A 27,723-nucleotide genomic window follows, 5' to 3' on the forward strand; every position below is an offset into this window, starting at 1 on the left:
CAAGTCATTCATACAATTTTTCTGAACACCAAAATCACTGCACAATAAAGTTATAATGAAGTTACTTGGGAAAGTGCCTATAAATGCATGATGCAAATTGGAATAGAACTACTGCTGGTAACTCTTTAAGTTGCCTAGCAGGTCTAATTGTCAACACTACTGAAGCTTGGCAGAGAATCTTGCAAACCTCCACACATTATTTATATGCTTGAGGGAGTTTATGATGAACATACATTACGAAGCGGTGTCCTTTGAAGCCTCCCTCTGCACATATGTACAGTATACCTAAAAGTTCCAGTTATGCTAAAGTGATAGTGTTAAAGGTGGAGCCTCAACAACGTCAAACCCTCCAACATAATCTACTCCCAGTGTATCCTTTCAAAGACTTTGTTTTGCCATTAAATTATTTGAATCAGAAAGGTAACAGGAAGCCCAAGAGTAATGTCATCTTGCATCTAGAATTGTATTCAAGTCCTGGGCAAATATATGGAAATCCATTATAATCAGAATGAAATAATAAAAACTGATTGAAATGTTTCAAATTTTAAATTAGCCTGTACACTGGGCTTCCTGTGTGTACTAGACATGTGTGATAGCTCTATCAAATGATATATTTTCTTTTTAAGTGCATGCAACCAAACTGTTTAATTTGGGCAACACAAACACCTTCCTTTTAGTCCTTTTATAACAAACGGATTCCTATATAATACAGTAGTTCTGGGATACAGAAGCTAGTCTCTCCAATTCAGAAGCCAAGAATAACTGAAGGAACAAGAATATTTCCACTGACGTCAATAGAGCAGTTAGGAGTATTGGCTACTTGGCTCCTTGGATTTGCCCAGATTTGCAGTACAGATGCCATACTCCAATAATCACTACTTTAAATAACACTATGTAACTCAGAGCAGTGTTTCAGGAGCAACTGTAGTGCACAGTCTCTAGGATTAACAAGGAATGCATTAAATTATACACTTAAAACTGAACTCCAGGCATAAAAAATATACACAGATGAAATACATTTGTGGTTTTATATGTCAAATGTTTTGTGTCTCTGCCTATCTAGTTCCGAGATTTACACAGTTCTGCCAACACAGCACAACCCTGCCTGGGCAGAAGACCACATTTTTCTCTGCTGCATTTAATATGGTGATCTGCAGGTCTTGTCCCACTTCCAGCCTGTGAAAGGAAAAGCAGCACACTTGATGAGCTCACCTTTCTATCACAGTAAAACCTTGGTTTAGGAGCAACTTGGTTTGAGAGTATTTGCAAGACAAACAACATCTTTAAATAAATTTTGACTTGATATACAAGTGATGTCTTGATATACAAGTAGCGTCATGTCACAACCGAGTATAAAAGAGAAGAGAGGTGCCTCTAAGTGTAGCAATATGGTTACATTTAATGAAGGTACATTTAGCAACATAACTACACTTATGCCATGTACACATGGTCGGAATTTCCGACAACAAATGTTCGATGTGAGCTTGTTGTTAAAAATTGAGACCATGTGTAGGCTGCATCAGACATTTTCTGTCGGAATTTCCGACAACAAAAATTTGAGAGCTGGATCTCAAATTTTCTGACAACAAAATCCATTGTCGTAAATTCCGATTGTGTGTAGACAATTCCGACACACAAAATTCCACGCATGCTCGGAATCAAGCAGAAGAGCCGCACTGGCTATTGAACTTCAATTTTCTCAGCTCGTCGTACGTCTTGTACGTCCCTGCGTTCTTGATGTTTGGAATCTCCGACAACATTTGTGTGACCGTGTGTATGCAAGACAAGTTTGAGCCAACGTCCGTCGGAAAAAAATCCACGGTTTGGTTGTCGGAATGTCCGATCGTGTGTACGCAGCATTAGAGTCGCCTCTCTTCTCTTTTATACTCTGTAGCTCCTGCTGGATTTTGCTTCTAATCCCCTTGTGGAGGTTGCCATTTGTGGATGGCCATTTTAATGGTTATACAACCTGGTCACATTGCTATAATCTTTTTATATGGATTATACACTGAAGGAACTATGAATAAGTGGAACAAATCATTTGAGTTTCCATCATTACTTATGGGGAAATTCACTTTGATATACAAGTGCTTTGTATTACATGCATGTTTCTGGAACAGATTATGCTCACAATCCAAGGTTTTACTGTATTCTGTTTTCTAGTCCTATTAGCATGTACCTTGATAGCACAGAAGTACTGCAGCACAACTGATGGTTTCCTTGTGCTGCTTCTTCCTCTCCCTTCTTGATCACTGTTGTACAGTGGGTTGCAAGATACAGGTACCATATCAAAAGTTAGATACTTCCACTGCTTACATTTAAAAAAATAAATTTTAACATGTTAAATAGCTGGTAAGGTTGAATAAAGACACCAGTCCATCCACTTCAACCTGAGTGTGTGTCTACTATTTAGAAGCACATCTAAACATTTTTTTTTAACTTATCTACATGAATGAATACAGAGCTGTGTATGTATGTATGTATGTATTTTACCACTGCCTGGATTTCAGCTTTAACATAAAGTTCTAATCTTCTAAAATGAGTAAACTGTACATTGTGGAAATGTGACTGCAGCTCTGTGTCCATAGCCTGATGTCTTCATAGCATAGATGATCAATGTTATTCCATGGAAGAGCTCTACATAATATAAACTCAATGTATTGTTAAAAGTGATTCTAAAAAGGTAAATTATTTTTGGTTTAAAAATAAAAATAAAAATTGGTATTACCTGCTCTGTGCAATGCTATTGCATAGAATGTTCCTTTACCTCCTCACCTGGATTCCCCCACCAGCCCTGTAAGCTCCTTCTTCCTGCAGGGGCCCCCTCAAGCAAACCATGTGCAACCCATATGCTAAGGGGGCACCCATGCAGGCACACACCTGATCTGGGTTGTGTGCATGTATAGACACACTCAGTGCTGTTACGCCATGCCGGGGGTAGGGGGGGCACTTTAGAACTACTTTAAAGTCAGACACTGTTGTCAATCTAACCAAAACTGACATTTTAGGTGGACCTTGGTAGCTAGAGTCACCATAGGTCTCTTGTAGGTCTTACACAATCTGGCAGCAAAATCTTTCTGTCATAATTCCCAGCTCATCTCTTTTTCTGTCCATCTGGGAGTTTTGGATATACCCTCGTATTGTTTTATGTTCCAGCACCTCCTTCTCCATATTGGGACATCGACACAATTCTAATCTTTTTGGCTCTATACACCACCACAAGGATTTGAAATGAAACGAACAAGATGTGCTATAACTGCAGACTTTCAGCTTTAATTTGAGGGTATTTACATCCAAATCAGGTGAACGGTGTAGGAATTACAACAGTTTGTATATGTGCCTACCACTTTTTAAGGGACCAAAAATAATGGGACAGATTAACAATTATCCATCAAACTTTCACTTTTTAATACTTGGTTGCAAATCCTTTGCAGTCAGTTACAGCCTGAAGTCTGGAACACATAGACATCACCAGATGCTGGGTTTCATCCTTGGTGATGCTCTGCCAGGCCTCTACTGCAACTGTCTTCAGTTCCTGCTTGTTCTTGGGGCATTTTCCCTTTAGTTTGGTCTTCAGCAAGTGAAATGCATGCTCAATCGGATTCAGGTCAGGTGATTGACTTGGCCATTGCATACCATTCCACTTCTTTCCCTTAAAAAGGTCTTTGGTTGCTTTCACAGTATGCTTCAGGTCATTTTCCATCTGCACAGTGAAGAGCCCTCCAATGAGTTCTGAAGCATTTTGCTGAATATGAGCAGATAATATTGCCGAAACACTTCAGAATTCATCCTGCTGCTTTTATCAGCAGTCACATCATCAATAAATACAATAGAACCAGTTCCATTGGCATCCATACATGCCCACGCCATGACACTACCACCACCATGCTTCACTGATGAGGTGGTATTTTCCACGGAAAAGTGTTATCCCTATTGTGGAGTCACCAGTGTGGTAGTTGTAAATTGAACTCATATCCCCTCTCAAGCGTCTCTTCTCCAGATAGAATAAGTTCAGTGCTCATAACCTTTTTCTATAACTAATATCATCCAGTTCCTTGATTAGAATTAGAATTATCGCCTTATCCATGGAGTTAATCCCTTTTTTAATGCATGCTAATATTCTGTTTGCTTTGTTAGCAGCAAACTGGCATTGCATGCCATTGCTGAGCCTATCATCTAGTAGGAGCCCCAGGTCTTTTTCCATTCTTGATTTCCCCAGAGGTTCTCCCCCCAGTGAGTAGATTGCATTCATATTTTTGCCACCCAAATGCATTATTTTACATTTTTCCACATTAAACCTCCTTTGCCCACCCCATTAATTTGTTCCGATCTTTTTGCAAGGTTTCCACATCCTGTGGAGAAGTTATTGCCCTGCTTAGCTTAGTATCGTCCACAAATACAGAGATTGATCTCTTTACCCCACCCTCCAGGTCATTTATGAACAAATTAAATGAGATTGGTCCCAGCACAGAACCCTGGGGGACCCCACTTTCCACCCCTGACCATTGCGAGTACTCCCCATTTATCACCACCCTCTGAACTCCCCCTTGTAGCCAGTTTTCAGTCCATGTACTCACCCTATGGTCCATGCCAACAGACCTTACTTTGTACAGTAAACGTTTATGGGGAACTGCATCAAATGCTTTTGCAAAATCCAGATACACCACGTCTACAGGCCTTCCTTTATTTAGATGGCAGCTCACCTCCTCATAGAATGTTAATAGATTGGTTTGGCAAGAACAATTCTTCATGAATCCATGCTGATTTTTGCTAGTGAAACCGTTTTCATTACTAAAATCTTGTATATAGTCCCTTATTTTCCCCTCCAAGAGCTTGCATACTATTGATGTTAGGCTAACTGGTCTGTAATTCCCAGGGTTGTATTTTAGCCCATTTTTAAATATTGGTGCTACATTGACTTTTCTCCAATCAACTGGTAACACCATTCCAGTCAGTACACTGTCAGTAAAAATTAGGAACAATGGTCTGGCAATTACTTGACTGAGTTCCCTAAGAACCCTCGGGTGCAAGCCATCTGGTCCCGGTGACTTATTAATGCTAAGTTTTCCAAGTCTATTTCTAATTCTGTCCTCTGTTAGTCAAAACACTCTCTTGCTCCTCCTCCCCCCTTACTTCTATCCTCAGTTAACTCTTCCGTGTTAAGACTAGAAGTTCAGGGAAGCAGCACTGAGACAGCAGGAGCCAGCAGCATTGAAAGCTTTTAACTGAAAGTGCTAGGGTAAAGATTTTAACAAATAGTTGTCAAGTACTTTGAGCAAGGAGGTTTTTTTAATGTAGGGAACTAAGGATAGGGGTGAAGTTAAGGGTTTAAATCATGGCTTGGGGTTAAGATAAAGATTAGGGATAGGTTTAAGAGTTAAAGTGTTACTAAATCCACAACAGTAAAATCAGTCTGTATATGCAGCATAGCATGCTTGTTATACTCACTGTGGAACTTAAGGGGTTAACCCTCTGCATTGTAGGAGCGCTGTATACAGCGCTCCCAAAACGCCCCTGCCCATTGCAACATAGGCATTTTTAGCTAGCGGTCGAAAAGCGACGCTTAAATAGCAGTAAAGCGCCGCTAAAACGAGCTAACGCACGGGCGGCCCCAGTGTGAAAGGGGTCTCCCTCTGTACACTTAGATCCCAAGGACTCCTGGATTTCCTGCTACCTGTGCTTCCTACCCTATGGAAAAAAGGGCTGTATACTTACCCGTATACTTACCTTTTTAAGCCCGCTCCAGTCTGGTCACATGATCCCACAGCTCCTGGTCTCCTGTGTCAGGGAGTGCTCAACAACAGCTGGGAAATCTGGGAGTGGTGACATCACCCATAGCTTAGCCAATGTTGGTGCTCCCTCTCTTCCTTGCAGCTGTCACTGTCAGACACAGTTAGGCAGCATAGGTAGCATGAGGGGGGAAGCTCAAGCATAATTAGTGTTAGGCTAGAATTCTACTTTTAAAGCTGAGTACACACAGTTAGTTCTTCTTCGTTCTGCCAGCAAACAAGCAAGGTGGATGTCAGAATACACTGATCAGCGCTGCAGCTGACTGTCTTCTGTTGAATAGGGAGGGCTACCCATGGATCCAATTTTCACCTGTGCATATCCAACTTAATTCTAGCTGGCTGCAGGTGAGAGAAAGAAGCGTCGACAACGGCTGGGCTATGGGAGCCTATGGATGATATCACCTCTCCTACAACTCCCACGCATTGTTTAGGACTCCCTGACACCAAGGAGCACTGGAGCTGTGGGATCAAGTGACCAGAGCGCAGAAGGCTTTGAAAAGGTAAGTATACATAGAGTAGGCAGAATAGGTTTCAGAAGGGGTAAGGGGACATTCTTAAGAATAGTTATAATTAGGCAGGTATGCCACTTTAAATGACAGAACAGAAAACCAAAACATATAACTGTTACTTAACCAGAATATAAATATAATGTCCTTCTAAGAATCGCAATATCTTTTTAAGGTTTACATCCTTTATTACACATGAAATACATTCTGAAAATGTATTGGACTTTTCATTTACTCAGTGTATCATATAGCTCTTTACAGGTTTACAGTTATTGTAAGAAGGTGGGACTCTGGCACAAAATATACTGTAATGTACTGTAACAGATAATAAGTAACCTTTCACATTCTATAGTATTATATATTTGACTACTTCCAAAAATAAAACAAAAACTTTTTATAACAATACTGCATTGTGTCCTAACATTTCTGAAATAGTCAGTTATTACAGTTATATAACTGTAACTCTTTTTTTTTTGTAAAACGACCGTGCACCCCCCATTGCAGCTGAGGGAAAACCATTTTAATTTCTGTAAAAGAAAGTTGCAGGCCACAGATGAGGCATTTTTTTCCTATGCTCCCAAAATTGATTTTATTAAATTAATTTTACCTTTGTAGAAACATAGAACAAATTAGTAAAGATGTTCCCAAAACAGTTTTATATACAGGCAACACTGTCAAAACCAATACAGTATGTCCATGTCAAAAGCATCAGTTCTTAGACTTACCAGTTCCAAGTACAGGGCACTTTTCACAGTTGGGCCCCCAGGCTTTGCCTACACTGCAACAGCAGAGCTGCCTAGTAAGTTGAACAGACAGAGGATGCATGCACTGCTTTGTAGTGCTCACAAGCCGGTAGCATGGTCCCTTCTCAGACACCAAAAGATTTTCAGCTGTGGGAAGTAGGATAAAAGAAAGTTAATAGGGAGATACACTCCATATTTCCAGAACAGTTTAGATATTATTCTGACAGATACTAAGCAATAGCAGATTATCTACTGGCATACTGCTTATAGTGGCATGCCACTTATACCAAGCCATGGCCATATTTTCTATCTGTCATATAGGTATCTCAACCTTAAGCTAGATGAATCTAAGAAATGGTTTATCCCTTTACTCACTTACTAAAGTGGCAGCAAGGATCTTATTTTGTGTTGCTGCATAATGACTAATCTTCCCATATTTCATTGTTGAGCAAAACCTGCTGCCACACAGGCCCTCTGAATCAATAAAAAAAAAAAATCACAAAAAGTTACATTGTAGATTTAGGATAAATCCTATGAAAAACGGTGGTAAGAACAGGATTGCGTTGGCTTGCCCATCAGTGGCCACCAAAGTTATTATAGCCTCTCTATGCAGTCAACCAGGCAGGCAGTGTATTGTAGTGTGGGAGAAAAATAGTGTTTATGTTTCCAGATGGCTCATTGTGAACAACAGCCTAACCCCCCTTCTCCTTACTGCTGCCTGTCCCTATTAACTGCATACAGAAGATCTGAATATTGGTAGTGCCCTTTAATTGTTATTGGTTTAAATCCTATTCTGTGCCCATTCCTTAACTCTTATAATGAATAATTTCATTTGCAGCGATGAGTCCACAGACAAATATAGATCATTGTTATATTTAAATTTACAGCCATGGAAATCTACAATTCATTGAATTGGGATTGATTTACTAAAGGCAAGTAGGCTCTTCACTTTGCAAGGGAATTTTTCCCTTAGCTTAGTGAATGTGGTACAAATTCCCTTTTACAAAAAAAGGCACGCAAGAAAAAAAAAACAAAAAAAAAACAAACAAACTGAAGTTTTGCTTGCACATGATTGGATGATGATTGGAAGTCAAAAGAGCTAAGTTAAGTTGATGGCAACTTGCAAAGTGAACAGCCTATTTGCCTTTAGTAAATCAGGTCCCACAGTCTTTGTTTCCAGCATTTCATGTGTTATCCATTTATAGCAGACTAAATGACTGAGGTCTACTGTGTAATAACAATATTAACCTCAACTCAGGGGTACTTTTGCGGAGGCTTATTCAAACCGATCTTGATATTTTAGGGCCATTGCTGGTGGAATGGTCACCTTTTAATTTCTTATACTGTTATCAGTACAACCAACTCAAACAATCTGTAGTAACCAGTACTAGAAACCACTACCTGATTTTACAATTCATATGCTTTACAGTACATACAGTATTGATTGCAGTAGGAATGCTAGATCATCCTCTGACTATGTTATGGCTGTGGCTAGCTTAGCTCAGCAACCTGACAGAAAAATGGCCACCAAAAACTGAAAAACCAACTTTTGAGTTGATTCATGCTGTATCTGAACGTATTTCCCAAGCAGCAGTGGCCACCTGTGTCTGTTGCTGCACCTTTATTGTCCAATCATGCTTGCTTGCTTAGATGTAGCAGAGAAAAGTTAGGTTACCAGGCGGATTCTGATAATCCCCCACCTGTAGTCCCCCACAACCATTTGGCCAGAGTTTGGGTAGGAGGCCCTTGTCCTCATCAACATGGGGACAAGATGCTTTGTCAGGGAATCCACCCTGAAAATGCATCCCTTGTCAAGGGCGTGGTTTAGGAGATGGGGGGGTCCGCACCCTGTTTCCTGGCAACCTAGGCTGCATGCTCAGGTAGTCTGTAGGAAACCTATGCTTTTTTTGTTTGTTTTTTGTGTGGACTCTCCTGTAAAACTTAGACCTAAAGGGCCTGGTATGAACTTTGGTGGGACCACACAACATTTTTTTTTACACTATACCCACTGTTTGTTTACATTTACAAATGTGCCAGTGCGGGAATGAGTCACTGGTCATTAGGATGTCGGTGAGTGTTGGCTCTCTAACAACCAGGAGCAAGCTGTAAAATTTAGCAGTGGCAATAATACCACTACTAAGTGCTTTACTTCACACTGCAGCAGGTGGTTCGCACAGGTACACAATGCTGTGGTCTCCCTCATTTCCCTGCTGGGTAAATGCTCTTAGAGAAAATAGCCTAACACTATAGGCTATTAGCCATGAGAGTATATTTGTCCATGAGAGTTCACATTCACTATTTTTCTCTTAGGCCTCTTTCACACATAATGTCCGTTTTTGACGGACTCCGCTTTGCTCAGCGGGGATCGCTCCATTGATCCCCACTGAGCCGGCGGATGACAGGTCCGTCTCTGCTCATTGTGCAGAGACGGACCTGTCATATCTCCACTCTCAGCTATGGGGGATCGGATGAAAATGGATCCGCCTGTCCATTTTCATCCGATCCGCCAGACGGATGGAAAGTAGGGTTTCCATCCGTCTGAATTTAGTGGATCGGTTGTCACCACTGACATCTGTCACTCCATAGTACGGAGCGTCCGTTCAGGTTAGCATAAAAAACTGACAGGCGGACCTACATGGTCCGTATGTGTGAAAGGCACGAGCTTTCCGATCAGGTCCGCCTGTCAGTTTTTCAGGCGGACCTGATCGGACACTCCATTCAGCACAGTGAGCAGAGACGGATCTGTCATCAGATCAGTCCACCCAGGGGACTCCGCTTTGCTCAGCCGAGCAATCCCTGCTGAGCAAAGCGGAGGCGTCCCCCCCGAGTGGATCGACTGTGTGAAAGAGCCTTTAGGATCAAATGTTAGGGAATGTTACATTCACCTGCCGAAAGGCAACAAAGAAACTATTACACACATATTACAAACATTACAGGTAGTAGTTGTTATGTTGCAGGAACGATGAGACATTCGCAAAGCAAATTTTTCATAAGTAGATCCAATAGTACGTTTCTTCTGCACTAAAAGGCCTGCCTGGTCACCTTTTTTATTTTTTTACTTAAAGCTTCAGTATAACTGCTTTAAACTAACCACAGGCTTAGCAATGTTTAAAGTTTTTCATTAGCTTTTATTTCAAAAGTTAAAAAAGATGGTATTGAGCTCACCACATAGGTAACAATCTGATTTTACAATCTCCTTTAGATCATCAACTATAGAGTGCAAGGGCCTGTATTATTGGATACACATTGATTGGCTAGTTTAGACAGGACTTTATATTACACAGTTTTGGTAAATCTAAAGTTATGTATACAAAGATTGTACAGTCAGATTGTAATGTGTGTGACAACCCTTAAGCGATTCACAGTAATCTGCCAACTGGTGCTACCTGCCACCTGGAAATCCTGGTGTTGAATTTTGGGAAATAGTGACAGAATGAGAGAGACAGAAAGAGAGAATAATGATGGTCTTACACCTGTAGAATTTTGTTTGAATGTTCGCTCGTCCTACCCCTTGAAGTGGGATCATGGCTAGTTTCGAATGACTCTTCCTTTAAGGGCCATGTCATTGTCTCCATTTTTGTAGAACATTCTACTTTTGGATTAACATTGACATGTGCATGCACATAAGACTATGATTTTTCACTTCCAGAAGCAAATTCATTGACTAGAAATGAGTTTGTTCACCTTTAGATTTGACAAAAAATTTCAATCCTCGTCCTTCATTTTTTTGTTGTTGTTTTTTTTTTTTTTTGCTTTGCTTTGTTTTTTTTTTTGCTTGCTCTGGTCAAAACTGACTGTTGAGTCATCCCCTTAAACTCTTAGATAATCAAACAAATTCTGTTCTGTTCTGAAAACAAAAATATTCTAACAAAATTCTACAGGTGTAAGACCAGCTTATGAAAGAGAGAGTAACAAATCATCAAACATAATGGGATGGTTCAAGATAAATACTTATTTAGGACAGATGGTATAAAAAGGAACAATTCTAGATGTAATACACCGTACTAGAGTTAACACTATGTAGAAAGAATTTTACAAAGTTCTCTTCACTTGTTTATTGGCATTACACCAGCTGCTTGTTAAGGGGTAATATTTCACCCTTCCTGCCTGTGGTACATATTTCTGATCGTAGAATGCGTGAAACAGCCTGGCAGCAGGATCCAGGACTTCGGGCGAAGGCAAAGTGCCAGTCTCACTTCATGAGACAGCAAAGTGATGCTGAGGTCTGCCAGCCATAATACATTATAAACTACATATTTCAGTTCCAACTTATGGAAGTAAAAAAGACTAAATAAACATGACGGAGAGAAGAATTTTTTATAAGCCCAATAAAAAGAAAGATATTGCCACTTTTTGAATTTTAATAATGATACTGTACATAAAGATAAATGCTTTGTTTTGTTTGCAGCTCCTTCCTTTTCACATTAGAATTTGTTGCACTAAAACCTTCTGTATACAAAAACAATTATTTTCCAGGTATTGATTAACTAAGTGTAATTTAAAGTTATCCTGTCATGACGGCTCCCTGGGCCTTAGTAAAAAGCAGCCCTGCCATCTGGGAGTGTGGCATTTAAAAAGAGTGTGCAAGACTCTGAGCATTTTAATTCTATTTCATTTTAATTGTGGATTGATTGGGCTGTGGTGTGAAAGGTGGACTTGGGTTTCTATATATAGCGTGCTGCTGGAGGTTACAGCTTCTGACCTTAAAGCAGTATTAACCACTTCAGCCCTGGAAGAATTTACCCCCTTCCTGACCAGAGCACTTTTTGCGATTCGGCACTGCGATGCTTTAACTGACAATTGCGCAGTCGTGCTTCATTGCACTAAAACAAAATTGACGTCCTTTTTTTCCCACAAGTAGAGCTTTCTTTTGGTGGTATTTGATCGCCTCTGTGGTTTTTATTTTTTGCACTTTAAGCAAAAAAAGAGTGACAAATTTGAAAAAAAAAACGCAATATTTTGTACTTTTTGCTATAATAAATATCCCCATTTTTTTTCAAAAAAAGCTAATTTTTATGTATTCTTCTACATGGTACTTGGTAAAAAAAAAAATCGCAATAAGCGTATATTGATTGGTTTGTGCAAAAGTTATAGCGTCTACAAAATAGATAGATATATGGCATTTTTATTATTATTTTTTTTTTTACTAGTAATGGCGGCGATATGCGATATCTTGACTGCGACATTATGGGGGACACATTGGACAATTTTGACACATTTTTGGGACCATTGGCATTAATACAGCGATCAATGCTATAAAAATGCATTGATTACTGTAAAAATGTCAAGGGGTGAAGGGGTTAACTGTATTCCCTGGGAGGTGATTCTAACTGAAAGGGGAGGGGACTAACTAGAGGAAGTGATGGATCGTGGTTCCTAGCTAATAGGAACACACGTTCTGTCACTCCTGTCAGAGCAAAACAGGAAAGTGTGTGTTTACACACACTCTTCCCTGTTTTGTGTCTCCTGTTCACGATCGCTCGTGGCCGGCGGTCATCGCAGCGCGCGCCTGCTATCCTGAGCCTGCGAGCCGACATATAGTTTTGACAGCTCGCGCAGGGAAGCCAACCCGCCACAGTACAACTGCGGCGGCTGGTCGGGAAGCGGTTAAACTCAAAACCAAACATTTATTACATTGCAGCTTACAATTTTTTTTTTACCACTACTATTACTTTATATTGGCTTTTGAAATGTATAAATGCAGCAATTTAGAAATTGGATAAAAGGTTTAGCCCTGGGAAACACTTTTTTAAAGATAAAAAGTGCATTTTATATACAACTATATAGATCAGACCAAAATAAGGGACAAATGGGGAGAAAAGAGGGACAGAGGGATTTTGATACAAATCAGGGACAGTCCCTCAAAATCAGGGACATTTGGGAGCTATGAACATGGCTTGGCCCTGCCCTCACCTCTGTCCTCACTGGATTTGACTGATTGTAGCAGGAGCATATAGCTCCCATTGCTGTCTCCATATCCAGGGAGGAGAGAGAGCAGCGTAGCGCAGCAGCTCTCGGGCACAGCTTTGAATTGGTATCTGGTTCAAGTATTTGTGGAAAGGAGGGGGGGGGGGGGCTGCTGGGGGGAAGGTGGAAGTTTTTTTTATCTTATTGTATCTTAATGCGGAGAAGGCATATAGGTTTAAAAAAAAAACCTCTGCCTTTAGAACCACTTTAAAGATTTCAGGAACCTGATGGAGCAATCTGTTTGTTTTTAGCTAACCGGTCAAAATTAAACTTACGGTGTATAGGTGAACCTGTATTCACCAATATACACAATACTGAGTGAGTGAAATTATAAAGACTGAATTAAGGCTTTATTCACACTTGTGTGACATGACATGTTGCAGCCCATTCAGATTGGTGCAACTTAAAGTTGCCGCAATTTTGTAAAGGTGCCTGCACTACCTTGATGCAACTTTTGATACGACTTACATCCAGAGAGTGTTCAAATCAAATCAAAGTCAAACTCAAAGTCACACTGGAAATCGTGCGACTTTGGAGTAACGCAAGTGTGAATGGAGCCTAAAAGGATTTTTGGTAGCATAAAACTGGCTAATTTAAGTAAACACATTTTAACTTGAAAGTGAATGTTCACTGAGCTTAGTAAATAAGGTTAAAGTGGTTTTAAAGGCATATTTCTCTAATAAAATAATAAACATACAGTATTATACTCACCTGCTCTGTGCAATAGTATTGCACAGAGCATCCCCGAACCTCCACCTCTGGGGTTGTTGCCCCGCCAGTGTTCTTATCTCCTCCTCTTCGGTACTACCCCCATAGCAAGCACTTGCTGTGGGTGCGGATGTGCGGGCTCAATCCCGAGCTGGGCTGTTCGAGTCCATTGACACACACTGTGCAGCTCACCCTGCCCTTGCTCTCAAGGTTTGACTGACAGAAGCAGGATCCAATGGTTCCCATCGCTCTCACCCCAGCTTGTGAGAGCAGGGAGACAGGAGAGAAGAACTGTAGAAGAACACAGCGCTGTATCAATACAAGACTCAAGTATGTGTGGGGGAAAGGGGGTAGTAGTAAAAGAGCACAGCAAATGGGAAAATGTTTTTTACCTCAATGCAGGGAATGCATTGAGAGCCCTTTCACACTGAGGCAGTTTGCAGGCATTTTAGCGCTAGAAAACTGTAAAGCACCTGAAAACCGCCCCCCATGCCACCCGAAGGTGAAAGCCCAAGTGCTTTCACACTGGGGCAGTGCGCTTGTGAGAAGTTAGAAAAAGTCCTTGGGTGGTTTGGCAGCTAAAATGCCCCTGCCCATTGCAATAAATGGGCAGCGCTTCCAAAGTGCCTGAAAAGCACTTCGGAAGCACCACAACACAGGCGGTTTTAACCCCATCTTTGGGGTTAAAAGTGCACTGCGAGCAGCCAGAAAAAGCCCCGCTTAAACATCGGTAAAGCCCCGCTAAATCGAGCATGGGTGGCCCAAGTGTGAAAGGGCTCTAAGGTAAAAAACATTCTACCTTTTACTCTTTAGTAATATGCATCATACAGGCTACATCCAGAATGGCAGAAAGGAGCAACAGTAATACCTATAAGCAGGATTAGAGAGGCAGATGGCAAATTTTATGAACATATACTGTATGCTAAAGACAGCTGTAAGTATTTGATCAACCATTAGCAATCTGTTAAAAAGTATTGCTCAGATTACAGTGTTCTATTATTTTGAAAAACAATGGTTGCTTGAGGAGAAATAATACATCACTATTAAAACATTAGGCAGTTGGTTATAACTTATATACTATACAATGTTTTTGACCTATTAATAATGTCCTGATCTATAAAGTAGAGAACACGACCTTACGGTACTAATTTAAGCACTCGCTTTATTTAAATACAACAGATATTTCAAACATGCACTTATGTGCTAGAGATATAAGCTACCTAACTATGTTCTTACACCATCAATCAAATGAAAATGAGCTTTGCTCTGAATAGTAAAAGTAGACTGCTCTTCTACAACATAAATTCTCTGTATAGCAGGCTGCATATATCTCTTAAAAATGTGGTATGCAGCGTAAATGTCTCTACTTCTCCTGGGAGAGAACATCCTGTCTATCTGACATTTTATCTGTTGCAGCCAAGTAGAAAGCACTCAACAAGCCAAAATAAACAGCAATGGTGGCTAAAAATTACCCTGTCTAGGGTTCATTATATATAGCAAAGTGGTATGCATGGGACACAAAATAATGCCTTAAGTAGACAGAGAATATTACTCCTACACATAGTCTGAATATAGAAATGCCTCCAGACAACTCCACGGCGCTACTAAGGGCTAGAAACTTGAACAGAGCCACATTTCATATTTCACCACATTTCATTATCTATTTTTGATTTAACTATTTATAAACCACTGATGTAAATAAATATCTGTCTAAATGTCTAGCTAGTCACTGTATAAACTTATCGTTCTCATTTGATAAATGATATCAATATTACATGACAAATAATATATGTAATAGTATATCCATAGCCAAAACTTTATTATCAGTTTGGAATGGATTGTGGAAGGGTTTCCTGAGAGTTACAACAATGGACCATGCCTGTGTAATGATTGTGTAATATGTGTAGGTATGGTCACCTGTAGTCTTCACTGGGAGAGCGTGAGACAGGGCAGCAACACAGGAGGGACAAAGGATCGCCATGACAGGAGATCCCATCATCAGGTATCAATGCAATAAAAGCTGCATATTTTAAACCATTGGAAATTACTTTAGAAATCACATTAAAATGTTAAAAGGTATTTAAGATTTTAGTGATTGGGCTTGAGAGGGGTAGAGAAGGAAGCGCCACCTGAGTGTAGTATTAACAAATGATATTTAATGACACCAGGTAAAAACACACTGACAGGATAAAAACATATAAAAGGCTCATCTGTATAGGTATGTGGTCCTCGGTGTTCCCTCTGATCCTGTGGTGGTGACGCTGCAGGGATGCTGGGCTGCAGAAGGTGGATTACCAGCTGGGAGCTCCTTCTGTGGCCATCAGGAAGATGGCCAACAAAATGCCAACAAAATGCTCCAAATCACACATCAGCAGATATATGAGTTTGAACTGCTTCAGCGCTATCCCTATAACCCATTGGTAACAACATTACTGATACTTTGTTACCCTTTTCAGAAACTTCCAACAACTATTTTTGTTAAGAGGGAATAAGCCCCTGGTCACGCCTGTACGACTGCAGGTACGACATGCGATTTACAAATCGTACCTGAAGTAGCATCTAATGTGTTTCTATGGCAGTGACTTAAAGTGGATGTAAACCCAATGTCATCCTTTCTAAACTACTGCCATAGGGGTTATCTATAAGGATATACATGCCTCCTGCATGTATCTTTACCTGTCAAATGTCTCCCCTCTGTCTGTTATTAGACCCGAAAAACTGCAGATTCTGTGGGCGGGTCTGTTGTCTGGAGCTCGGTGGGTGGAGTCGTGATGTCAGTAGACTCCCCGCCCACCTCTACACTCCCCTTGTCAATATGCATTTTCTCCTGTGTATTTCTAACACTGAACTTCTGCTATGATCTCTAACATCCAGTGAAAAGACAGGAAAGTAACCACATGACTTCAGCATGCCAAATCATGCTGAGGTGTGGAACAGCCAATCCTTGCAGAGCTGCTGAAGAAAGGAGTGGGGGAGGGAATTAAAAAATAATGCCTGTGTCTTAGGCTAGTGCACGAGATGTAAATCACCTGTCACTCACAGCAAGGGGGAGGATTTGACAAAGTTTTTCTCAGTTTGTCAAGATTTCTCTCACTGAACAATAAAAGAGGATTGCTCAGAGATGGATTAACTCTTTGTGGCAAGACTGGGCTCAAATGATAGGAAATCTTATACTCTACAGTATGATATCCAAAAAAAAAAAAAAAAAAAAATTTCGGGTTTACATCCACTTAAATAGATACGATTTCAAGTAGTGCGATTTGAGAAGTAGTTCACGTATTGCTTTTTCAGGACTTTAGCACCATTTCACTGCTATAGACTATAATGTAAATCGTGCTGCAAATCATACCTGTGTCTACATCAGCACTACTTGAGCCTGAAAGAAGTTAAAAGTACCATGGGCAAAACGTATTTTTTCATTTTAAATAGAGTAATGGAGGTTTAAAACCCTGTCAGATTTTTTTTCCCATCATCTGTGTTTTATTGTGGAGATTTCCCTTCACTTCCTGTCCTATAGCCAAACAGGAAGTAAGAGGAAATCCCTGCAAATTAAGGGAATTTCTTGGGGACCCCCAGGTCACCAGAACTAGCGTCCCCATTGGAGGATTTCCCCTCTATTACTTTTCTGGGGACAACCCAAAATTTGGGATTTTCTTTTACTTTCACTTTCAATGACAGGTGTTCTAATACCTCTCCATTGTGTACAAAACTAAAAAAAAAAGTGTTGCCTTTAGTTATATTTTAATTATTAACCCTTAGCTAATTAAACTTTTGTTCAGAACATTACTGTTCCTCTCTGTGACATGGACAGCCCCTCTCACTGAAGTAGCACTGAAAACATATTAGAAAAAGTGCTGGAGTAGTATTAAATTGTGGTTGAAGTTGGGCTTTAAATCACATTACTTTAAATCATACCTGGTGTGACTGTAGGCTAAGAGATCTACAAAACAACTAAAAACATGTATAGACCTACAAGGAAACTATGTAGAAAAAAGGACTTAAAGCCCCTCTCCAGATAAAAATAAGTCCCTCCCATCCACTCTGGTTGAAAAAAGACACAAGTCTATCTAGTTCAACCAATAAAAAGGGGAAAACAAACAAAATTTTTACAATCCTATCTACACAATCCCATACCATAATAAAATAAAAAATAGCTAAATGCCCCTTTTAACTCATTTGAAGCCGCAGTCATGTGACACTGCCAGCTACAGTCTTCTATGTTTATTTCCTGGAAGGGTGTAGCGTCACATATGGCGACCCATCACATTTGGCTACCCGCTGGAGTGTGCATGCACGACGCCGCCATATGCGTTTCAACACTTTTACGACAAAACAGCACACTCAAAGCGGCTCCACTCCTAAGTCCAGGTTCAAGCCACTTTGCAGCAGGGCCCCTCGCCACGCTTTGCTCACCACGCTTCGGGCACAGCCTCGCTTCGCTCACCATGCTTCGGACACAGCCTTGTTTCGCTCGGCATAATTATATTTTAACTCTATGTCCACTTGGATGGTGGGGCTTGAACCTGGACTTAGGGGTGGAGCCACATATTAACTGCACAAGCGCAGTTCAATGTCAGTTCCGTCACATTATCTGACGGTTTTAGTGTATCGTAAAAGCGTTAGAACACATATGGCAGTGTCGCGCATGCGCACTCCAGCGGGTAGCCAAATGTGATGGATCACCATATGTGACGCTACAAGGGTCCTTCTCTGGATGTCCATGTCATTGCTTGTGAGACGTGGTCACTTCCTGTTGGTTGGCCACTGGTGGGTCCTCTCAGGAAAGAAAAGAGAATAACACCATCACATGGGAATGGCAGAGAACCAGTGGTCTCAGGGCACCATCACAGTGCTGAATCAGCTGTCCCAAACATCAGAAACAGTGGCAGTGTGGGACCTGGGCCAGGGATGTAGGTGAGTTGAGTATATCTGCTTTCACCAGGTAAGGAAGGGGGGAAGACTACGAGGATGGGAGAGAAGGGGGTAGGAGGTTGGTATGGTTACAAATGTTTGCCCGAAGGAGTGGTTGTAAACCTCAAACATGAAATATGAACAAAGCATATCCCTCTAAAGTGTGTACTTGTCTCAATTAAGAGCACAAAGTGTTATTTCTGTCTGCTGTCCTGTTCTTTTGCTATCAGCATGAGTCCTTTCTGATAATTTTTCCTGACACCAAGAGAAAAAAATGGTGACAAGGGAGGGACCTCCAGCAGATTGACAGCCTCAGCTCTGCTCCTGTGTGCTGTGTGATAGAGTGTGTTTCTTCCCTCCAATCACCTCTGAAAGCTTTCCTCATTGAGCTCCTTAGAGTGTAACTTCAGCTCTCTGCCCCCTTTTTTCTCTCTCTGACAAGATTTATAAATCCTGGACTTTAGTTGTACTTGTTTGTCTGCAGTCTTCTCTTCTCTACATCTGTCTAAACAAAGGATTTGTTTAATCTCTGTTCATCTCAGTCACTTCACTGGGTATATGTAAGGGTTTACAACCACTTTAACATATTACTCCAGGGCCATTTTTACAGAATGTGAGCAAGACTTTTTAGAACAACTAGCAAATCTATCGGCCATACAATAGTCGGAATCTCTGTTTGGACTATAGTTTAGTACTTTATTGTTTGCCCATGAGCATATATTTTATGCTGAACTGTGAAAGGACCATTTTATGAAATGTTTTGAATTTCCAGCTTATGCAACTGGCAGTATGTACAGCAGGTCTATTTTTTTTAACAAAAGTCTTTGCCCCCCCCCATGCATGCACATTACTTATGTAGCGTAGCGAATGATGTGCACAATGCTCCCTATGCCTCTTGGGATATATACATTACATATCCCAGGAGGCATAATCTTTCATTCACTAAGGGGGAAGGGGGCAGGCTGCACAACGCTGGATCCCCTGGTTGGTTGAGTATCTGAAATGTGCAGACCACGTAGCAGGTAAGCAGGGGTTTAAAAAAATAGAGGGAAGGGTAAAACTCTGCTTTAAGTGACTAATAAAGCATTAAAATTGCTATTGGAACCTATAGAATAGAAAACCAGGCCAGATACTGTGACACAGAGGCCAGGAAGTTAGTTTATTTCAGTAAAGAAAAAAAAATTGCAGGTAAAAGCACAAAACATTCAGGTATTTTAAATGTCTACTTGAAGCATGTTTTTTTCTTTACAGAAAATGATCTTTATTTTATCTGAATTTGTTAGGAAATTTGATCACTCCAGCCACATTTCCCTCTCCCCCTTCTACTACTTCTAGCCTTTTGTTTAATTCCTTTCTGTGTTGGCCCAGTTCCTTTGCCACTCACCGCCCTATACTTTTATGTATCATAGAGGGGGATGAAGTGGACAGCCACCCGAATGACAGTTTTGAGTTCCCAGGGTATCTGACCTCAAATCCAAGATGGCGGCACCCACCTGAGTGCCTTTTAAATGTCTGCACATAGGGTATCCTTTACAAGTAAATAATATAAAATATGTTAAATGAACACATTACCTTTTGGAAAGTTGAAATGAATGGTCTAATGACATGGTCTCTTTAGGCTTATCTTATACTTCTCTAATTTGAAGATATCCAAAAGAAGGCTACATTTGACTTGCTTCTACTGTACATCTCTCATGTACAATTAGTAAGTTCTGATTCACAGTGCTTTTATTTCTAACTGCCAACCATAATGCATTGGATACCCTAATAAAATCCCCCCTTGAGAGCCACCAGATGCCAGGACAGCTGGTATCTCGCATTTAAGCCTGTCCCCAATGAGAGAAGGGGTAAGTATGAATGTTGTGTGTATGGTTGTATGGTTGTATCAGTGTTGCTTGCTCTAGTTTTTCTTTGTTTTTGAACCCCTTGTGGCCCTAATTTTTTTTTTTTTTTTTTGGTTTCCTTTGGATACAGAGCTCTGTGTCACTGTTTTACTAACTATGCAAAACCTAAAATAAACAACTTTAATATTTTTTTGGCCTGGGCATCTAGACATTAATGATTTCAGAATACAAAGGGGTTAAGGGGAAAATGGTTTGCATTTAAGATACACCCCAGTTCCTTTTTGCATTCTCAGGGGAAGAAAATCAGTTCAGAAGTCGAATAGGATATTCAGTACAGGGTTTACCAGACAAGGAAAGCAATCATACTCCATGAAATCCAAATGTAAATTAAAAACATTTAATTCCAAATCTTTCCAAAACTGCTTCACAAATATGTATCAGAAAGAAAAAACAAATGAATATTTTCTCAAGCACTGATGTTCTGGTCTGTGCTACAAAATTTCTACTGCTTGGCTGCCAGGTGTTGAAAGGAAAAATATACTCAAAAATGTTCCTGCATATAATATCTGGAACGAAGAAAGATATATGATTTGAAATTTTATGAGAAAATTGGGGTTTAAAACTTTCTTCTGTTTCTGTGTTTATCTATATGAATCTGAGCCAACCTAGTCGTGTCTACAATTATAGAATAACCCTTCCACAGCATGTCACATATACAGTATCCTACATATATTTGAGGATAAAGAAATAAGGCAAGAAAAGGGACAGGAACTGGAGACATGCCAAAGTAGAAGGTGCAAATTACTGTCGTTGACTGAGAACATATAATTTTACCTTGGTCACTTGCCACATAAACTCCTTTCAAAAAACCATAGTACTGCTTTTGCCAAAATATAGTACTTATTATTGTAATTTCAGTAAATCTAGATCACCTATTAAGAAAAGATTTTTGCAGCCAAAGACATGTGAATGAAATTGAAGAAACTCAAGAAAATGTGATACAGATGGTGACAGGAACTACCTGTCAGAACACAGCTATAGATGCCGGCCGTGATCAAACAAAAATAACCTGACAGAGTGATTGTACTGAAGTCAATAGATTGATCAACTTTGGCACAACAGCCTGTCCATAGACAGGGCTGGGGCTACCAATAGGCAAGGTAGGCGCATGTCCTAGAGCATACATCAGTAAGGGGCGCCATGCTGGCTACATGTGGCGGTGAGGAATGAGCACTCAAGCTGTTCTGCCAGACAGACTGCCAAAGAAATCAAATAGAACTCACTTCCCAGCCCCAACCTCAACCCCCAGGTTGCTTGAAGTTCAATTCGGACTCGGTGAGAAAGTGCTGCCACTTCCAAAATGACAGCGCCCACTCTCTCTGCTCAGGTATACGAGGTGGCGGCACTGGAGTGCTAGTTCCAGTGCTGGCTGCAGAGTATCATTGCTAGAGAGAGTGTGGGGGGGAGTGCATGTGCAGGAGACAGTGAACCTGTAGAACAGCCTGCCTGGGCGTCCTCTCCTCTCCCGTGTGATTCCTCCTTCCCCTGCCACCGCTTTCATCCAGCAGGTAGACGACAGAAGGTCTTCTGAGGTAAGGATGGGGGTGTGGAGGAGACTGGTATACAGGGAGGGGGTTGTGGAGGAGACTGGTATACAGGGAGGGGGGCAGTGGAGGAGACTGGCATACAGGGAGGGGGGCTGTGTAGAAGAGCCGTATACAGGGAGGGGAGCTGTGGAGGAGACTGGTATACAGGGAGGGGGACAGTGGAGGAGACTGTTATACAGGGAGGGTGGCAGTGGAGGAGACTGTTATACAGGGAGGGCGGCAGTGGAGGAGACTGGTATACAAAGAGGGGGGCTGTGGAGGAGAGTGGTATACAGGGAGGGGGGCTGTGGAGGGAACTGAGATACACGGAAAAAGGGGCTTGGATACAAGGAGGGGGCTGTGGAGGGGACTGGGGTGCAAGGAAGGGGGGCTGTAAATGGGACTGGGATACAAGTAAAGGGGGGGTTTAAAGGACTAGGGTACAAGGGGGGCTCTGAAGGGGACTGAGATGCAAGGAATGGGGGCTGAGGACACTGTAAAGGGGGAAGGTCTGTGATGTAAGGAGGGGGGCTGTGATGTGAAGGGGAAAGAAGTCTGTGATGTAAAGCGTGCACTGTATTGTAAAGGGGTGCTGTATTGCCACTATTTGTCTTCAGGCCGGTTCCAGAGGCGCAGGTGGCTGAAGAAATAGGTGGAGAGGCGGTACAAAAAACTCCACCTCCGCCACCCCCACCATATACATGGGCAGGGCAAAGGGGGTGGAGTCAGGGGTGGAGCCAATGAAGGGGGCGGCAAAATTAGGTTTCGCCTAGGGTGTCAAAAATCCTTGCACCAGTCATGTCCATAGATGGATCGAAATTCCTTCGGTTCCTGCTGAGCCAGTCTAATTTTGATCTGTCTATGGCTGGCTTAGGTGTTGGAAGTACAGAGTGCTATCAATTAGAAGGGGCAGGGTCACTCGATTATGTCACAGGGTGGCCCTGTCCTTGCCTATATAACAGTTGTGACTGCGAAAAGACAGCAGTCGGCGGGACACATCCCATCGAGGTGGAGCTTTTTTTTTCATTTTTTGAGTCTGTTGGCGCTGTGATTGAAGATGGATGGGCATCGCAACACTTTTTCTTTTCTTCTTTTTTATTAAAGGAATTGTCAAAAACTGTCTTTTGTGGTTTTAATTTTTTTGGTGAATGGGTAGGGGTACAATGTATGTTGTTAAAGGGGGTTTCCAGTTTCTGATAAGCCCCCGCCCACAGACCCCCACAACCACCGGGCAAGGGTTGTGGGGATGAGGCCCTTGTCCCCATCAACATGGGGACAAGGTGCTTTGGGTGGGACCCCAAAGCACCCTCCCCATGTTGAGGGCAAGTGGCCTGGTATGGTTCAGGAGGGAGGGGGGAGGGGGGTTGCTCGTCTGTCCCTCCTACCTGGCCTGCCAGGCTGCTTGCTTGGATAAGGGTCTGGTATGGATTTGGGGGGGGCACGCCATTTATTTATTTTTTACATTTTGGCGCGTATACTGTATATATATTGTGATATTGGGGGGGTGTTGAAACAAACAAAAATGAAAGTTCATACACACATGGATTGCCGCCACAGGGGTTCTTCTCCAGCAGAAATACACTAAATGAAAAAATGTCAATCCACCTGGCTCTTAAGGCTCACTCAGCCTTGGGCACAGTACCTTGCTGCACAGGCCCACTCCTGGCCTCTAGGAGGGGGCTCTCCTGACACTCCAGGCTTTCACACTCCTCCAAGACTCACAGTCCCCTCTGGTCCCCAGGACTCTCTCTTTCAGTTGTCTCACCGCTATGGTCTCCCCAACTCTCTCAGCTTGCCCAACTCTCTCAGTCCACTGACCTGGAACCTCTCCCCCATGGAGTGCCATCTCAAGGATATTGCCTGGGTTTTTAAACAGTAGCACACCTCCCTCCTGGCTGCAGCAACTACTCCAACACCAAGTCTCCTGAGCTATGCTCAGATCTGCCTTATAATGAGTGTGTGCACCTGGACACACACACAACCTGCAGAACTTGTGGAAAGCCCAGACACAAGACTGCAGACTCCATCCCTCCCAATGCTCTTTGAAGTCTTCAGGTTTCCAGCCCCAATCCAGACTTACAAAATCCAGAGAAAACTTAAAGCATAGCTTTCTCTACTCACAAATCTTCTGCTGGAACTTCTCAAACTGCCTCTTTGACAGTCCTGTGTCCATTTTACCCTCATTTTCAGAGACCAGAGACCATCACTCTCACAATATATATTAAATACACTGCCTGCACGCCACTAACTAACCTGCCTAATCTAGTTCAATCTATCTCCGTCCTCACACTATACACGGCTGCTATGCAAGCAGCCTTATATATTGTGGGGCGTGGACTTAGTCCCCCTGAGCCATGTGCATGCTTTGCCCAATCATCAGACGTCAATGCATTGCGATCTCGCAGTGCATTATGGGGCATTCGGCGGCGCTCGAATTTCCCGCAAACGCCCCATATGTTCGGTTCATTTGCAAGCAAACAAAAACCCGATGTTTGTGACGAACTTACGTTCAACTCGAACCGTGGGCTCATCCATACTAGGCACTGTGTAATCAAAGAACGTTAAAAAAGCAGCACACTTTGCCACAAGTTGCCTGAAAATACTCAAAATGCAACCCCACCCCCTTAACCACTTGCCATCCGGGCCCATTCTGGCACTCCGCTGCTACATGTAAAAATCATCATTTTTTTTTTTTTTAGAATATTACTCAGAACCCCCAAAAATTATACATTTTTTTTTGTAGAGACTCTAGGGAATGAAATGGCAGTCGTTGCAACTTTTTATGTCACATGGTATTTGAGCAGCAATTTCTCAAGCGTGTTTTTTGGGCGAAAAAAAACAGTTTCATGAATTAAAGAAACAAAACAAAACAAAAAAGATGTTACGCCAAGTAGATAGATACCTAAAGTGTCATGCTTTAAAATTGCGCACACTCGTGGAATGGCACCAAACTTCAGTACTTAAGAATCTCCTTGGCAACAATTTAAAAATATTTACAGGTTACCTGTTTAGAGTTACAGAGGAAGTCTCGGGATAGAATTGTTGAGCTCACTCTAATGTTCGCGGCGATACCTCACATGTGTGGATTGAACACCGTTTACATATGTGGGCGCGATGTACGTATGCGTTCACTTCTGTGTGCGAGCACGCGGGGATGGCAGTGTTTTCATTGTTTTTATTGTTTATTTTATTTATGTTTTCATTTTTACACTTTCCCTTAAAATTTTTTTTTTTTTTTGGTTGATCATTTTTATTCCTATTACAAGGAATGAAAACATCCCTTGTAATAGGAATAGGGCATGACAGGTCCTCTTTATGGAGAGATCTGGCGTCTATAGGACCACATCTCTCCTCCAGGCTGGGAAAACTGGTATAAAAAAAAAAGAGAAACGATCTCAGCCTTTCTAGTACATGCCAGTATTTACAACTGCCAAGCCGGACATGAAGTCATAACATCATGCCTGGGCCTCTGAGAATCATAGAGACTGCCGGGGACCAGCTGGTCAACGTATTCCCTATGGCGAACTTCCGCAGGCTGCAAATTCCTTCTCCAGCTCGCCGATCGCACAGGGGCAAGCCAGTAGAAGCAGCGGGCGGGAGCAGGGGGACATCCCCTCCAGCCACCTGTAAGATCAGTCAAGTGGCTGAACTGCCGCAATGATTGTTCTTACGGTATAGGCAATCGCCTGCTTAAAAGATTAATGCTGGGATCAGTAAAACCACTGAAACAAGAGGACATCCATGTACGCTCTCCTGATGGGAAGTGGTTAATGCCAAAAATGTACTATTCTACAAAAGATTCACTACAACTCAAAAATCACCCTAAAATACCAAAAAGTGTCTTCACTCATCAGTCTCAACCTTATCACTGTCACTTTTTCTTGGGAAGCATTTGCACAATTTTTGCACCGACATAAATCAGTACAAGACAGTCCTACAGACATACAGGAGCATCTTCCAGTCTCACATTTGCCTTGCTTGCAACTGCAGTGGACTACCTGCAACACACTTTCAGGGGAGGGATTTCTAGTCATCCAAGTCACTGTTAACTTCCCATCCTCGAGGAGCCATCCATTACCAATAGGTGATGGGGCACACATCATACCTTCAGAGAATGTCTCATTATGGCTGCTTGGTACTTTACCAACACTGTAAAAGGGCAAAGGGTATCACTTGTCAGAGGCATGGATAGTTCTGGCAAAGCTGACGATACCATACAGAGTGTATCTTGCATCATTCACATTGTTTGCAGATGACTGGTCATACAGGTGTTACACATATTTGTAAAGTAATTCAAATGTAGACTGGCCCAGGTAAAAACTGCTACCCAGATTTGTAAATGCAGTCAGGTATTCCTCTTTCTTGCAAGCAACAGAACATGCCTTTCTTTTGTCTTTGGCATAAAAGGTGCTTGTAGAGTCACAACCTGAGAAGGCATGGATCCCAATAAGTGCCAAACACACACTGGTGCCAAGAGCTGATGACACATTAGCTAAGTCAATGATCCTTGTTTTGTTGCCAAGCCCTGTGAAAAAATACAACCTACGTGGTAAATCCTGCTGAAGACTTAAAGAGGAGGTCCCCCTGGTGAGGGAAACCAGCAGTGAAGTCTTTTGGGATCACAGAAAGTTCTATACTGTGCATGCACGAAGCACGCTGTGCTTTCTAATTGGCCTGGTGGCAGAGGAAGGAGGAGGAGGGGGGCTGAACTTCCTCCACTGTCTCCAGAAGTGGGGAACGGTACTGTCAAAACAGGTACCTGTTCCCCCTCCTCCTTGAAAAGCACCAAATGTGGCATCGGAGGGGGGGAGCACTACATTGGACAATAGCTCTGATGACAGTAATGAGACTGATGAGTGAAGACACTGTTTCATATTTTAGGGTGATTTTTGAGCTGTAATGAATCTTTTGTAGAATTGTCAATTTTTGGCATTATTTGGCATTGAGAGGGATGAGGTTGCATTTTGAGTCATTTCAGACTTGTGGCAAAGTGTGCTGCTTTTTTAACTTTCATTGATTACACAGTGCCTACTAAAAATTGATGAATACAGCATCTCAGTTTTGATACACTTGCAATGTGTATGTTTAATTTTTCTTGGTTCCAATCTGTGAAGTTGAAGCGTATTTTCTACAACTTTGCCATATTTTATGGTCTACATTCACTCTTGAGTATACTAATGCACCAATACCTGTCTCAAATGTTACGCACATGTGTAAATGTCAGTTTAAGAGATATTTTGTGTTGCTAAAATGAATAGAAATAAAGTTACAGGCAAAACCAGCACCATAAGATTTTCGTTTTTTTGGTTACATGGGCATCCTCTTGTTTCAGTGGTTATACCGGAATGATGTCTGCACCTACAGGCATCATCCCGATATTGATCTTTTCAGCCCTGCACCGTAAGAACAATCAAAGCGGCAGTTGAGCCGTTTGATGGTTCTTACTGGTGGCTGGAGGGGATGCCCCCCCCCGCCTCCCACCGCCCTCCGGTGCTTCTACCAGCTCGCCCCGTGCAATCGACGAGCTGGAGAAGGAATTCCCTGCCGACGGAAGTTCACCATAGAGAATACCAGTGACCAGATGGTCCCTGGCAGTCTCTATGACTCTCGGAGGCCCAGGCATGGCATTATGACGGCATGTCCGACCTGCAGTTGTAAATACTGCTGCG

At 41.9% G+C, this 27,723-nt stretch overlaps 1 protein-coding gene across 2 annotated transcripts in view; it reads right to left on the minus strand.

The window, feature by feature from the left end:
* LTBP1 (latent transforming growth factor beta binding protein 1) overlaps nt 1-27,723 on the minus strand; it is a 548,083-nt gene that overhangs the window by 128,120 nt on the left and 392,240 nt on the right. For both annotated transcript variants that reach the window (XM_073627728.1, XM_073627727.1), the window contains one exon: nt 7,021-7,185. In XM_073627728.1, coding sequence (XP_073483829.1) covers nt 7,021-7,185 — 165 coding nt within the window. The remainder of the gene's footprint in view (nt 1-7,020; nt 7,186-27,723) is intronic.

Source organism: Aquarana catesbeiana, linkage group LG04 (assembly GCF_042186555.1).
Source record: "Aquarana catesbeiana isolate 2022-GZ linkage group LG04, ASM4218655v1, whole genome shotgun sequence".
NCBI lineage: Eukaryota > Metazoa > Chordata > Amphibia > Anura > Ranidae > Aquarana > Aquarana catesbeiana.